The 15588-nt window shown below is 35.0% G+C and overlaps 1 protein-coding gene across 1 annotated transcript; it reads left to right on the top strand.

Moving 5' to 3' along the window:
* The first annotated feature begins 394 nt into the window (after positions 1-394).
* On the top strand, positions 395-2027 carry LOC131076093 (cationic peroxidase SPC4). The gene is made up of 4 exons (XM_059213242.1): positions 395-697; positions 785-979; positions 1134-1302; positions 1404-2027. Exons 1-4 carry the CDS (start codon positions 455-457, stop codon positions 1865-1867), a joined length of 1071 nt encoding a protein of 356 aa, XP_059069225.1. The 5' UTR covers positions 395-454; the 3' UTR covers positions 1868-2027.
* Positions 2028-15588: the final 13561 nt, after the last annotated feature.

Raw genomic sequence — 15588 nt, 5'->3', positions numbered from 1 at the left:
AGATTAAATAATAATTCAGATCTTTTTAAACATTTATTTGATATTTTTATATTGATATAAGAATAGAAACCCCCCTATTTATTGTTTTCTTCTACTTTTAGATTTCTTGAACATTTCCTTGTGCTCTGCAAAAGTTTGTCCGAACTGCCCATTCTATCCATTTTCCTCTTACCAACTTCTTGACTAGTCGTACCGACGGCTACTCTCTTTGAACATTAAATAACATTGATTATGGCACCATGGCAATATGGTACATGGTGTTTCATCGAACTCCTCACATGACCCAGTCAGCACAGTTGAATGCGCCGCCCTCTGACCACCCACTATACCTACCAAAAATGTTATAAAATGATCGCCAGAGTATGGCATTCCGTGTAGCCTCTGGCATCCTAGCAATTACTCTGTAAGGGCAGGAGAAGTTACTCACATAGAGTGGTGTAGAACTGTAGCAAAAATGGGAATTACAGTAATATCTGTCATATTCATGTGCATTTTTATGCACTCTAGCGGCGCTTTCTCTGTGAAGGAGTTGGCTGATCTACCACAGCCGGTGAATGGGCTGTCGTGGACGTTCTACGGTAGAAGCTGCCCCAACTTAGAGTCGATTGTGAAGGAGCGCATCGAATTTTATTTGAACAAAGATATCACCCAGGCAGCCGGATTGCTGAGACTTCACTTCCATGATTGTTTTGTGCAGGTACCTACACTGCTCTATTTTTATGTTTTAATTCTGCTCTTTATTTTTTGTGCAAAAATAGTTTGTGATGGACCGGTTTTATGACAGGGTTGCGATGCATCCTTATTATTAGACGGATCAGCCAGTGGGCCAAGCGAGAAGGATGCTATACCAAACTTAAACCTGAGGGCCCAGGCATTTGCCATTATCAATGACATCAAAAAGAGGGCGGAATCTGCCTGCAAGGGAACTGTCTCCTGCTCAGACATCTTAGCTCTTGCCGCTCGTGACTCCGTCACCAAGGTTAGCTTCTTTCTCTTTCTATAATGCAATTTCTGATCAGGATTCAGGATACAAAATACTATTCGGCTGAAGTCAATTCATTGCACGAATAATTACAGAGCTATGACGGTAATATTTTTCTGAAATAATAAAGTTAATCGTGTGTGTGACTTAGGCTGGAGGGCCCGTTTATCCTGTACCGCTGGGCAGAAGAGACGGGCTGAACTTTGCGACTAAAAATGCAACTCTTGACAGCTTACCCCCTCCAACATCAAATGTTACGGGCCTGATGAGTGTTTTAAGCAAGCTGGGACTGGATTTGAAGGATCTTGTGGCACTCTCAGGTCATTATACATTTAAACAAGTAATTGCAAATTTATAGAAACTACTGATTGTTATTGATTACTATAACGTTTGTTATGTACATAAAATGATGATACAAGAGGACACACCATTGGGATTGGGCACTGCTCGTCTTTCACTAGCCGTCTGTACCCAGCTCAGGATTCCACTTTGGAGAAAAACTTCACCAACAACCTGAAAAAAACTTGCCCAAATAGCGATACAGACAACTTTACCGACTTGGATCTGAGGTCTCCAAACGCATTCGACAATAAGTACTATGTGGATCTGATGAACAAGCAAACTCTTTTCACTTCTGACCAGACGCTCTACACTGACGCCAGAACTCGTGACATTGTTAAAAGCTTTGCAGAGGACCAGCGTTTGTTCTTCGACAACTTCGTTGCGTCGATGATCAAGATGGGCCAGCTCAACGTTTTGACTGGAAATAAAGGCCAGATTCGCAGAAGCTGCAATGTTCGCAATCCCACTGCTGCATATTCTTACGAACACCCATCAATCCAGTCTTCAGAAAACTCGGAACAATCTTTGTCTGCCTCCATGTGATCCTTCTGTCATGTTACGCCTACCCATCAGCCCAATCTGTCGCGTAGCTAGGAATAATCTATAGCTCCATCTATGCAATACCCCTCATAGTGCTATATTACAGTTATATGTATTTAAGTGTAGTTGTCGGAGATATGAAAATAAAAGAGACCCCTTTGAACGAGTTCTCCACGGATGATCTTGATTGCATTTGTTTGTGACCAGCAAGATCATTTGTATGTTTTAAAAAAGTTGTGAGAATGATACCACCGTTCATTCAAATCACCCTCAAATTGTTTTCTTTTTCAGTAACTGGTCTCTTATCAATATTAGTTGAACGGAATATAGTCTCTCACACATACAATCTAAATATAAATTATTAATTTAAGATTTAAGAGCTGGTGTGTGTCACTTTATTTTGGAATAAATGAATGTGGAAAGTAAACAAATAAACAATATTAGTTTAGTGTAAGATATTTGTGTACATAGAAAAATAAATAATGAGACAAATGATTTAGTAATTTGATTGTGTGTTATTTTAAGTCATTTTTTATATAGGAAAGTGATAAACGCAAAAATAAAATAAAAATTACACTTTTTAATAATGCTAAGGTTCAAATGACACAAATCTATAATCACAAAAACTTAATGGGGTTGGAACCTCGATGCTCACATCAACTAGACCACCAATTAACCAACACACTATGGGGAAAACCCTAATTAAAAAAAAGTTATATGGATATAAACTTTACATTTTTTATTAATTTGAAGTTTTATGTATGGATATTATAGATGTTAAACATTGATACCTATTTTTCTATTTGTCTCAAATTATGTGATTTTAGTTATATAATTAGAGTTTCCTAGATAAAGATTGTTTTCCATTTGGTCAAACTATTAGAAAATCAAGTTTAGTTACTTTTGGAAAGATTGAAGGTAAGCAACGATCTAGAGAATGTCCTAGATGTTGGTGCAAGCATGTGATGTAGTATGATTCTCTCTCTTTTTTTTAATTCTAGTTGCTCTCACAAAATGAGTTGAAATGAATTAGAGTTAGTTCCAAAATACAACTCCTATGATGTTAAGTGAAAGATTTCACACTTTTAGCTGACACACAACAATTAGAGAAAAGGATTGGTTCAACCCAAGCTTTAAACTTAAAAGTTCTAAAGTCATGTTCAAAAAAAAAATTGATCTCATTGAAGTCAATAAATTGTATATTTGAACCTAGGTATGAAATGAATAGATTGAGGATTCAAATTGATTAATAGGAACGAGTGTAGATGAAATCAAGTAAGATTTTGGTTCTATGTCACTTTTTAACAGAAAAACATGTCATTTATTAGTACAATGAACGTGAGCTCCAATATCTATAATTTAGACATTTAGTACACTATCTTTCTATGATCAAGATTATTTATATTATAAAATATTCATGTTTCAAATTTTCTTCAAAGGAAGTGTATGATGAGTTTAAAAAAGAATAGTCTAGATTTTAAAATATTCAAACATGTTAATACCAATTATAGCCTTTTTTCATCTCAATCATTTATTTCATTGATGGTGAAATTTATGTGGTGAAGAAAATTACTAATTGTAGCCAATTGAATATTGAAATAGGAATGAATCTATCCCTTTCAAAAATTATTATATTTTATCCTTATTTCAAACAACATTGCTTCATCTAGAAAAGAAATGATAGTAGAGATGGAGTGAGTGAGGAGAGTTGCTAGGGTTTTAGGAGACAGAGGTGAGGGTGATGATGGTGATTGTTGGGGTCTTCTGGTGTCTTTGGTTGTGGTTGTGCCTAGATTAGGGATTGTTGATTTTTCTTTGCCCCTTTCTTGGGTCTTTGCTAGGCATGATATGGCCCCCCTTTCCTCTTCTGGGGTCTCTTGGTCTATGTTTGTAACTCTTTCCATTCTTGGTGATGGATCAATGGACTCAGTGGCTCATGTAGGAGCATCCCCAGTTCATAGCAATCTTGCATCAACCAAAAATATTTCCTTTCTATTTTGCTTTCTATTTGCAATTTTAGCATTTCTTTTTGTGTGTCCTGGATTTGGTTCATCGAAACTTGAGGAGTTGGATTTTACTTGAAGACTTGATCATCTTCCTTATTCCCAAATCGTGGAGCATTTGGATCATTTTCTAGCAAGTTATCGCTACCGATTTTCAAGACAGTTTTCTGTTACCGGTTGCCTGTACCTATTTTTATTAGTGATCTACCGGATCCCCTTCCATAGCTTGTAGAGATTTCAACGTTGATTTCGATGTTCCTTAGCCTGTGGGTGATCTTTCTCCATGATTTACACTTCATCCTTTGAATTTTCCAGAGGAATTTCTTTGGCGGAGGCCGACCTTGTTGGTTTTACATGTTAGGTCTTGTTCTTTGGGTTTTGATCCCTTTTTGGACCGACCGGATCCTCTTGGATCGTATAAATCATTGCAATAGAGCATTAGAATGTAATCAAGAAGTTAGAATAAGAATAGAAGATAGATCTTAAGATTTGAGGTCCCGGTTGTGACCTATTGTGTATTTTGACCATGTTTTAGCAGGCCCGTGAGCCGGTTTTTGTAACACAGTTGCTATGGGTTGGTTGTAATCAATTTTCATGACATAATTCAATATGTTCTTCATTACCTCCATCATGTCCTTGTACTTTCGTTGTGTTTACTCTTGTTGACCGGTTTGGACTGATCTTTTGGAGGTCCCTCATAACCGGTAACTGCTTCAGTGGTCGTTGGTGTTTGCCCTATTTTTTGGGCTTGATGTCTAGAGATTCGTGGTCTACCCCTACTCTGCACTATGGATTCCTCTTTGGCAATGTCTAGAGAGAGCATAGTCCTTTGTGTGATGGCTCTATCTTCAACGTTGGTTTGTGGTTGGCTAGGGACTAGGGGTTTCTTCCCTTTGCTCTTCCTTGGGCCTTGGGGACTCCTGGATTGTGTAGGTGTTTATGTCTAGGCTTTGCTCCCCAATTTTCCTACTTTTTGTTGATGCCAATATTTTAATTGTTCTACCTGGTCTTTGGTGTTTGTGGTGCTTGGTTGTGGGGGGCATTTTGACATTATTTCCCTACTTTGGGAGTTTATGGCACTTGGTTGCAGAGGCTATTCCTCGCGAGTCCCTTCTTTCACATCCTCTGTCACTTCCAGTGTTTTTGTCTTAGAGGATTCATGGTTGGCTGCCCTCTAGGGGGGTGGGGCGGATATGTTTTACCCCTTTGACTGTGTGGGGAATGGGTTCCCTTTTCTTGGGGAACTTATGGATTATGGGCTTCTATTAAGTGGTTCCCCTTGCATTAGGGGTGGTAAAGTAATGCTTCCTTACCATTGTGTGTCGTGGTGCTTTTGTTCCTTGCCATGTTTTCTAGGGTTGTTATGAGCTCTTTTTGTTTTTGCTTGTGTTGGTTTTTTTAGGGTTCCAGTATATCTGGTTCTCTATATATTTTTGGTTTTTCAGTGTTTTGTTGATGATGTTCTTCATGTTGACTAGAAGGTTGCTAGCAATTTTCAAGGGCTCTCTCTAGCCTTAGTCTATTTTTGGTTAAGGTGTTTTTTTGTTAGGGGTATGTTTATCCCTCTCTCTTTCTGTCGAGCCTGTGTTGCTCTTGGATGGGTTCCTACTAGCATGGCTTCTATGGAGGTGAAGGTTTCCCCTATTGAGGTGCGGTTTATGTTGGCTTCTCTATTGATGGAATGACATATTTTGCTCATGTGACTCTCTTTCTCATTCCTTAATGAGGTGGAGACTTATCCTATTGAGGTAGGGTTAAAATTTTGAAAGGAGGTTGGAGGCAGCTCTATAAGGTATTCTCTCAATGGGTGCTACACACTAGTTTGTGGCATGTTTGGTTTGCCCCTCTTTCGGTCCTCTTATCCATGGCTCCTATTGAGGTGGGATCATCTTCAATTGAGGTAGAGAGGAGTTGAGCTAGTGAGAAGGTTATTAGTTGGTGATGACTTCAGGTTCAAAATTGTTGGTCGGTTCATGAATTGAACGTTAGGGGAACCTTAGAAAATTCCCTTCTCCTTTTGCATCTAATTGTTTGGGAGGTTTTGTAGATGGATGGTCTTTCATCCATCCCTTTTCTGTCTTTCCAGATAGTTAGTTTCTAGAAGTGAAGTTTTTGGGTCCTTTTGAAAACCCATGAAGACTTTTGGGTCCTTTTTAAAACCCATGTTTGTGGGTTATTTTGCCTTGTCAGCCTAGATGCCTCCCTTCTTTGTAGAAGGGTTCAAGGGCCTTTCAAAATATTTCTTACCTTAATCAAAAAAATAGAAATAGGTACATTTTGTCAAGGGTTTGAGGTTGTTCTATTTGACACATCCCTTTATTCTCTTTATTTTTGAATTTTTTTAAGCTAATATTCAAAGTAAACATATTTATGTCAAAAAAAAATTATCCCTTAGGAATTATAATAGGATTCATCATAGTAGGGATGGGGTAAACTATTTTCGAGTTCTAGTGATAAGTTAGTTGTAGTGAATCAATTAGTAAAAGTATAACTTGAGACTCCTTATCAAAGATTACTATTCCACTATTATTATAAGAACATGAAACAATAATCAATTTTAATTTTGATCCTTTGAAGACTAATCATCAGAATGTAATTTCCTAATTTCATATTGATATTGTTCACTTTATCCTTGGATTTCTTATACTTTATTTGATTACTGTGTCTCATAAATGGAATAGTCTCAAAGATAGGTCTAGCAAAGAGTATCACAACTAGCTACATGAGCAATGCCACAACATTTGGAGAACACAACAATATTTCTAGACCACAAAACTATCATATCCATGATACCAAAACTATATCCAAATAAGATAACAATAAAAAATTACATCAACAACACTTTTTGGACCCAAACACTTCCAAAAGAACCAATAGAACAATTGCAACACCAACACAAGAAGATATCTTTGCACCAAAGACAATCTAAACTAACAACTATCCTAAATAGCAGGTTTGACATCAATGACAACCACAACAACACATACTTCCAACAACATGTGCATTCACTACGTACGATTATGTTTTGAAAGTTATCATAATATCACAGTAAATAATGACATATAGGGGAGAAGACCTTATAGTGGAGCAACCTAACTTCACACCTCCCAAAAATTTCTTTAGATATTTCAAATCAATTTGGATTTTGTTCAACTACTTAGTTGTCAAGTCCCCCACTTAAAAATTTTGGTTTCAAGTCCACCTAGTCAAATATGATGCCACATCACATTCTTTTTTGTTAAGGTGTTTGAAATGGTCCCAAAAAGAAGTAAGATCCATAGTTGTGCACTAAGTTATGTTTACTAGTGTGTTGATGTGGCATCACATAATTGGTATTTATTGAAATCTTCTTAGGTATAAGTATATCCTTGTATTTTTTCAAATTTTACGTTCGAAATGATCTCAATATTATAGATGCACTTGTTAGAAATGATCTCAATATTTATCAAGTCTACTTCTTAAGGAGAGAGCCATATTAATCCTACATTATAAATTCCTAATATATATCACCCTTCGGTTCTTGGTATATGTTTACATCATTTAATGATTGTCTTTTAGTCATCAACATACATGCATTACATAGAATCTACTTATCTTCTATATATCTTAAAAATCTATGTTAAATGAAACATCAAGAAGAGCTTTTCTATCACATTTAAGCACCGTGTTTTAATATGTAGAGGATTATAGCCTTTCTTTCAAATTATTTTCCCCTTAACTTCCTCTATGATTCTATTCTAATTCCGACATTCATATCTATTTTATAAATAAACACTAAGAACAACTAAGTTGGAGCATGCCCATTAAGAGTTACTAGATTAGAAATTATAATGTACTTATCATCTAATCCACTTTTATATTCATCAATTACCACTTTTGGAGGAATACACTTCTTTTTCAACATTAATTCTTATAATATTCATTATTTTGAATCTACACTATAACTAACAACTAACAAGGACACTTTTGACTCTTTGCATCAAACTTCTTCATGTATTCAGTAGGATCATGTACATAAGAAACACACTTGAACACTAAGTTAAAATAAGAAAGGATTCCTTATGTTTTTCATAATTATTGATATGGTGGTGAGATGAATTTAAGCATCTTTTATCCAGTTTAAAAGAAATTTAATATTTTAGCAAATATTCTATGGACAAAGAATATCACTTCCAAAAGGAAACTTCCATGTTTGGCTTGGGAAAAAGTTTTCTTAGATAAAAGAGGGGGTGGAGCAGGAATTAGAACTATACACAACAAAGCCCTTGAGGCTAAACTTGTGTGAAGGATATATTCCAACCTCAATGCTGCTTGGTGTAAGATTATAAAACATAAAGACTCGAACAACTTGAAAAGGGAAAGGATCAACACTTTAAAAGCATTACTCAAAGTATCTAAGGTACCTAATTTCATTAGGTCCTCTAGAGATGTAATCCTCCCACACCTATGTTGGGTTATTAACAAAGGTAGAAGTGTCTTGTTTTGGGAAGAAGTTTGGAATGTCTATGAGCCGTTGGGTAGTATCCCACAGCTAGAACAGGTTAAAACTTTTCTCAAGAATAACGAGGGTCCAATGGTGTCAAAGTCCAATGGTGTCAGATTGTTACTTCTTGGATTCATCAACTTTTACTCGTAGGTTGGTTTGGAAGCCCATTTCAGATCTTTCTTTCTCAGCGTATCAGAAGGTAGTTTGAAGATGAAGTTGCAAAAAGGTCCATTTGTTTTTGGATAAGCGAGACGATATTATTTGGACTAAGTCAGAGTCTGGATCATATTCTCTAAAAGCTGGTTATCAAAGTTTGATGTAGACTCCCTTGTCCTTGACCTGGCCTTCAACATTATAGTGGGCCCCACCTTGCCTTCCTAAGGCGGTGGCTTTTGCATGACTGGCCCTACACGATCGTATTCTTACTTCAATGAGGCTTGATCGGCTGGGCATAACTGTTAGCCTTCCCATACATGTGCTATGTGGGAAAGCATATGAAGATACAAATCATTTGCTTCTGAATTGTTCAGTCACCTCCCTTTGCTGATGTGGGTTGCAAGGTAAGTTAGGGTGGAGTGGGCCCAGACCTAACAAGCTTTTGTGCTTCTTTCAAATTTGGACAGCTTTATTTGCTCGTCTCTGGCTAATTAGCCCATCCATTTTATTTTGGCATGCGTAGCTAGAAGGAAATCTTGCCCATCAACAAATTTATTTGGAAGATTGAGCTTGTTATATCAGAAGTTGCAATGGCATGTCTGTATAGATCAATCCCAGTTAAGAAACTTTTCTCTTTATGGGATAGTTTAATTCTTAAGAACTAGACCTTTCTCTCAAGCCCACCAAATGCTGGTGCGGTATCCTTCATTGATAAGAAGGTTAAAAGGTCGTCTGTTGTATGGAAACTTCTACCACCCTCTTATTGTCAACTTAACTTGGATGGTCCATGCAGGGGAATCCCGGAGTTTCTTTGGCTGGGCCTGTCTCGAGGGATGAGATGGTGAGTTTGTGCAATCGGAATATTCTTTCTTAAATACGGGTTCAAATAATCTTGCACAGGTTTGTGCTCTTAAGTTAGGGCTGCAGTTAAGAATTTCATATCTAAAATATGGGTAGAGGGAGATTCCATGGTGGAAAGTAATATTTTGTCCAGAAGAGACTATGCTAATTGGTTGTTGAGTTATCACTTTCAACATGTTAAACAACTACTGGGGAAATTTACTGAATTTGAAGTTTGCACAGTTATAGAGAGGCCAATGGTATAGCTGACCAAATGGCAAATCGGGCAATCAACCCGAATTTGATAAGGACCAAAGTTTGGTATTGCTTAAGGTATTAAACTCAAATGTTTAAATAGGGGAATATGTTATGCAAGTTTATGTTTATGGAAGGAGGTATATCGTTTGTCTAGTTTGGTTGTCGAAGGTGGTATGGGTATTAATGGTTGCACGGTGTGAGAAGGGGCCTTTCATTATGGTATCTCATTATTCAGTGCTTGTTTTCATCGTCATTTTCAATTTTTATTGGTTGTCACTTGTACGCGTTCATGCGGATCTCATTTGTCTCTGCATTAGGAAGAGTCATATTGATATGGAATTCCTTGCAAGTGTGATAAGTTTTCTTTGGCTTGGTCTCCAGGGGATGGGGATCTGGCGGATTGTAAGTAGGGATTAGACATTTTTTCAAATTTAACTTGTTTGTCAGTGTTTGGGATTAATCTCTCCTTGCACAAATTATCTCCTTCGCACACTCTCCGGGATTTATTGCATCTACTTGAGGTCTTCGACGTGACGGTAAAAAATTATAGCTTTCAGGGTGTGAAGCAGAAATCGGGGGCCTATCATTGTGAGGTCAACTATCTTGGATTTGATAGGCCATCCGCTCGGCACATTCATATTGGGACTCGAGCTAGCTTTGAGGAAGGGAAGTCAAGTCTCCTATTGCTATTTGAGGATTAATTTCTCCTTTATGTATCTTTGTCATCTTTTGTCTGGTATATTTGGTCGTTATCTTTATAAGTATGTATGCTTTATCTTTTGTTTAATTCGTTCGTGTGCGTGTGTCCAAACATTCTGTATTTTGGTTCATTCAAGTAGGTTGTGCATAGCTCTCTTTTGTTAAGGTAGGTTGTGCATAGCTCCCTTTTGTTATGTAGTTAAATACCTATCAAAAGAAATGTTAGTTATATTCATTTTCTTAGTCTTTGGTTTCAATTATGAGGACTTCATATCAGATATTCTTGTATCATTTTGGTTGATATTATTGTGGGAGAATGAGTGGTATTTTTTAGGATTACAAGCCTTCATCCATTATATCATAGAACATGTTTTAGAATCCTTTGCAAACCTCCTAATCCTTGGGAAATGTCTCTTCCTTTGAATTGTATATTCAAGACTAGTTGTGATATCCTTAATGTCTTCCAATCATTTGATATTCTTAATGTCTTCCTTTGAATAATTTTTTGGAGGTATGTATTGAGCATGATATAATTTTTAGAAGTTTGAGTCATCATCCTTGCACATGAGGCCTAGAAATGGTCATTTATTCGATCTTTGGTTAGCTCTACAATGTAAACATGTGACAAAACATAAAAAGGGACTCTAGTGAGAAAGAAAGATGTTAGCACAAATGTAGAAGTCCAATACTAAAATAGGAATTCAATACAAAAGGTGAACACCTAAAATAAGTTATTCAAATGTACTATTTAGGCACTACTACTCTTTCTAAGCACTGTAGTACTCTAATTCCTTAAATAGTGGGCATTTCCAAATATCTCCTGCTCAAAAAATTTATATATCATTTCTCGAAGAAATTATATATATGTATTTTCTATTTGGTCATCTAAGTCATCCCATACCATCACTTTGTTGACAAGTGTTGTGATCTAAAAGATATGCTATTATTTACATTAGTAAGTGTCTTGTGCATATAAAAAATAACCCACTACCATTTTAGTTGATAGAGGGCTTGGACCTCCTAATGGAAAAATATCTTTCAAAGGTCATCTATTGTGTTATAATGTCCTTTATTAAGATATTTTATATTTTTATATTGGTAAGTGTGTTATGCTTATAAGAAACTAGTGATCCTTTCAACTACTTGAGGTATGGTATCTCCTACTTGTCACACCTCGTGTATAAGTTTCCTTGGTGTGGTTTCAATCATCAATTTTTTCTATGGAGTGGAATGAAAGTATACGATTCCATTATTAGTTTTTTTTATTGTATTCATGAGATAGTATGATCATGTATTAGTACTCTTTTATTGTTGTGGTGTATTTTAACTTTCTTATGGGTTTGTTGTGGTGACGTAGTTGCATGACTTATAAATATTAAACTTGTGCCACCTAGAATGGAGAAACAACCATTTCTTTTTACTATAATTGATGTCTTGAATTGTACATGATGTGAAACATCACCATAACACCATTGTTATATCTTGTGTTTCATTGAGCTTGAAATCATACTTTGTGTGCATGTTGCATGTCTTGTCATATGTCAATTTCATATCTTAATCACAATTTATTCTTGTGTTGTTACTTTAAAAAGTTATACACTTGAAAAATATATTGGTTATGAGGCTTGGGGAATTATCATGAGACTTACGTTCATGTTCCTAAAAAAAAGTGATCTAAAGTGATTTCAAAATCTAAAAAATTCATTGTTGTTGGTTATAGTGAAAATATTAAATGTTATAAGATTTCAACTTTTCTAACCTATTTAACCAACATTGTAGGTTAGAATTGGTGGTGTATTGAATTGCCAAATTAAAAATCTTACTACCTCCTATTTTGGTATGCTCTTTAATTTTGGTAAAGTTTAAATTTTGATTTGTTATACCCTTTTTAAAAGGATACGACATAAGCTTACATAGTAGAAATGGGCTCTTCTAAGCAATGTTGGTAAGCTCCATCTTCTCAAAGTATCCCTTCAAATTGATCCTAAGTATCATTTGAGTTGTATTTCAAAATAGTTTCTCATTTCGGACTTGGAAGCTTTTATATCTGACCATTGTTTGATTATATATTGTTTTGGGAGACCGTTTGTGATATTCCTAAGTTTTTGCATTTGACAATTGTTTGATTGTACATTGTTTTAAGAGACCATTTGTTTTATGAGATTATTAATAGGTATATAATTATTGCTAGAAAGTTATGGAAGTTTAGACTCATGGTAGCATGTAGATATATCTCTGCTTAGAATAAATCATCCCACTGTTAAATAATCAGAATGCATTACCATTTGGTTACTATAAATCAGAGAGGTGGTGCACATTATCATAACAAAAGGAAGTCGTCCGAAAGCATTTCACAATTACTGGATTGCGCTTTTCCATGTGGGTAAAATTTAGTCCACGATGTGTAGTAAGATTTATTGGTTAGGTAAGAGGGATTCATTTTTCAACTTTTGAATTTTGAGAAACATGGAAAATTGCAATCTCAGACGTGTGCCACAAACACAGACTTCTTTATTGTTATCTTTTTGTCGGTACTTTTTCTCATTTAATGCATTGATTTGAATACAAACATATATTAAACCGTCTATTAATTAGGCCAAGTCATCTGAGAAATCATTTCATCTAAATGCATGGCCCACAGATTAAAGTAGGTGTAATTGAAAAACAAACCAGTAAGCATGATTCAGTGTCACTGACGAAGGCGATATATTTGTGACGATTGCTATGCTTCAATTAAAGAAAAATGTTTTTGGTGACGGGGACATTCATATGCCCAGTCGAATCATGCATAAAAGTGATATCTAACCGAGCAATTCAACCATCCTTTATAAATCAGTCTTCATTTGTACAGGAAGAGCCAGATCGATACGATTCTGCAGACGAAAGCCCAGACTTTTAATTCACTTACTTACTCGGACTGTTCCATATTTATCTATAGGGCTAGCTGGCATACCTCTATATTAGGTATTACTAGTTTTATTGTTCTACATAAAAATTAAATGAAATATTAATTTCATAGTTATATTAAAACAAATTAATTTTATGTTCATATATAAAGTGACTGTAAATGCATGTCTTTATGTCTATATTTTGGTTTGTCTTTTTTCGGATGTTTCTAAACAACTTGAGTAATGATTTCTATGGTGAGTTTCTAGTATTATTATTGTTCAAAATATTTACTGTATGTTGTTCATTTTTATTATATGTCAATAATATATACAGTTCTTATTGACATTAATATAAATATAGCCTACAACTAGGGATAATATTTTTAATTAAAAATTTGTCCAAATTTAGACAAATTTTAATACTATCTAACTTTAAGATTTCTAGATTGAAGTTGCATCATGTATATTCAAAACTTTGTTCCCTTTTAACAAAGCTTATGTATGAGATATTTGAAATGTACTTTGAGCTCTATACATTGAATTCAAACCTTATCCATTATGAGATTTGTACCACTTTAATGAACACTCACGTTTTGTTGAATTGCCCACAAAATAGTTCTTAACCTTATCAACCTCCAACCACTAAATCTCTTTGTTATCATTAATGAAAATTAAAATCGTTGAAATAAATGTCCCCACTTAAAGTTACGGGACATTCATTTGATTTGGGTATCTATTAATATGATTGTTTATTACAACAAATGCTATATTTTCTATTTTGTTAGTATCTTATGTTGTCTTTTCTTTCTTATGTGAAGCAAAAGGTTGAGATATCTATGTGCCATGCTCTATAAGATTTTCTATGAGGCTAGCAATTGCATGGAAAGTTTGCACCTCCATAGTATCGTTGATGGCTACTGGAACTATCACATGTGAATAGGCATTTGTGCTAGTGTTCTTCAATGTTCACAATTATCTTCCTGACAAGCTCCTAGTCTATGTTGGGTAGAGCCTCCACTTCCACCTTGAAACTCCCTCATATTGAAATAATTTAGAATATATCCAAAAATAAACTCACAACTTATATACTTTGAAGAAAACAACACAACACCTCATGATTACTACATGCAGGTTGGTCAAAGACGATCCACTGCCTCTCCCAGAAATTTTGTCTTATCTCAACTTGATTGCATCAATGTATTGAAAGGCTTCTCAAAGTTGGAAGAACAAGTGCATTGTTTCTAGATTGCATAAAAAGACAACTTATATTTTCTTTGCTTATGTCTTTCCTTTTCACATAATCATAGGATAATTTTGTTGCACAAATTGATGACATGAACCAATATACTTGTTTCATTGATTTATTCGGTTTGTAGTTGTGTCAACATTTGTCATCATTGGATTGCTTCCAATGATAAAGCAAGGGATAGGTGATGGGGGTTTGATGTTGAACCCTTCAATTTTGAAACTAGTTTAGAAATTAGAATTCTTTTGGTTCTAAATTCCCTACCAAATTCTATTGGCTTTGTCTAGGATTTGCTGGAAGGGTTGGAGTAGGATTCAAAAATCTAGGTTTCTCCTCAAGCATTTCCTCATTCAAATTTTCTTATGGATCAAGGTATGTATGATTTGTTATAAATTAAAAAAAAAAGATAAAATTGATAAAATAAAATAATTCATTTTTTTAAATGCAAACAAAATTTTAATCTAATGATAAAAATGAGGACTTACCTCTATTGTAATGTGGCATTGTCAAGCCACATTCAATATTTTTAAAGAATGCTCACATTTAGCCAGATGAGCCAACAAATTTACTATACAAATCATGTGTTGCAAGTTAAGATGAGGGCTTTCTCTTTGTAACTTTATTTTGTTAAAATCATTCTTATGCTATGATTATTTAGCATACATGAGTTCATTTTTTTGAAATAAAAAAAGCATTTTATTGACGACAAATAACATGCTTGCATTATGGCTTGAAAAAACCAAGTCATAATGTAAGCATGTTATTTGAATTTCAACATAACACGTTCACATTATTCTCAATTTTTTTCCATTTGACCACTTTTTTGTGAACCATATTGGTTCATATGTCCATATGATAGAAATGGCTCTACTAGTGGGGGATGACAACTACTAGATAGATATCTTGGTAGAACCAACCCTATTATCGAGGCAAAATTGCTACTCAATATGGAAGAACTGAGCTCTTTAATAGAGGAAATCCACCTTTCAATAGAGATATTGATTGTTGAAAAAATATGCAACATATAGTAAAAGAATTGTTGTGAAAGATAGTAAATACAAAGAGTGGTGTCAGTCGTCTTGGTACTCCCTTTTGAAAATGGATAATATATTTGCACTTTTAATGCGATTATTCCAATGTGCTCGTGT

The sequence above is a fragment of the Cryptomeria japonica genome, chromosome 10 (genome assembly GCF_030272615.1).
Source record: "Cryptomeria japonica chromosome 10, Sugi_1.0, whole genome shotgun sequence".
Lineage (NCBI taxonomy): Eukaryota > Viridiplantae > Streptophyta > Pinopsida > Cupressales > Cupressaceae > Cryptomeria > Cryptomeria japonica.
The sequence above is the reverse complement of the archived record's forward strand: the minus strand, read 5'-3'. Positions and strand labels throughout refer to the sequence as shown.

Coding starts and splice junctions, on each gene's coding strand:
- LOC131076093 (XM_059213242.1), top strand. CDS start 455: ATGGGAATTACAGTAATATCTGTCATATTCATGTGCATTTTTATGCAC. Junction 698..784: donor TCCATGATTGTTTTGTGCAG/GTACCTACACTG, acceptor GTTTTATGACAG/GGTTGCGATGCATCCTTATT. Junction 980..1,133: donor CTCGTGACTCCGTCACCAAG/GTTAGCTTCTTT, acceptor TGTGTGACTTAG/GCTGGAGGGCCCGTTTATCC.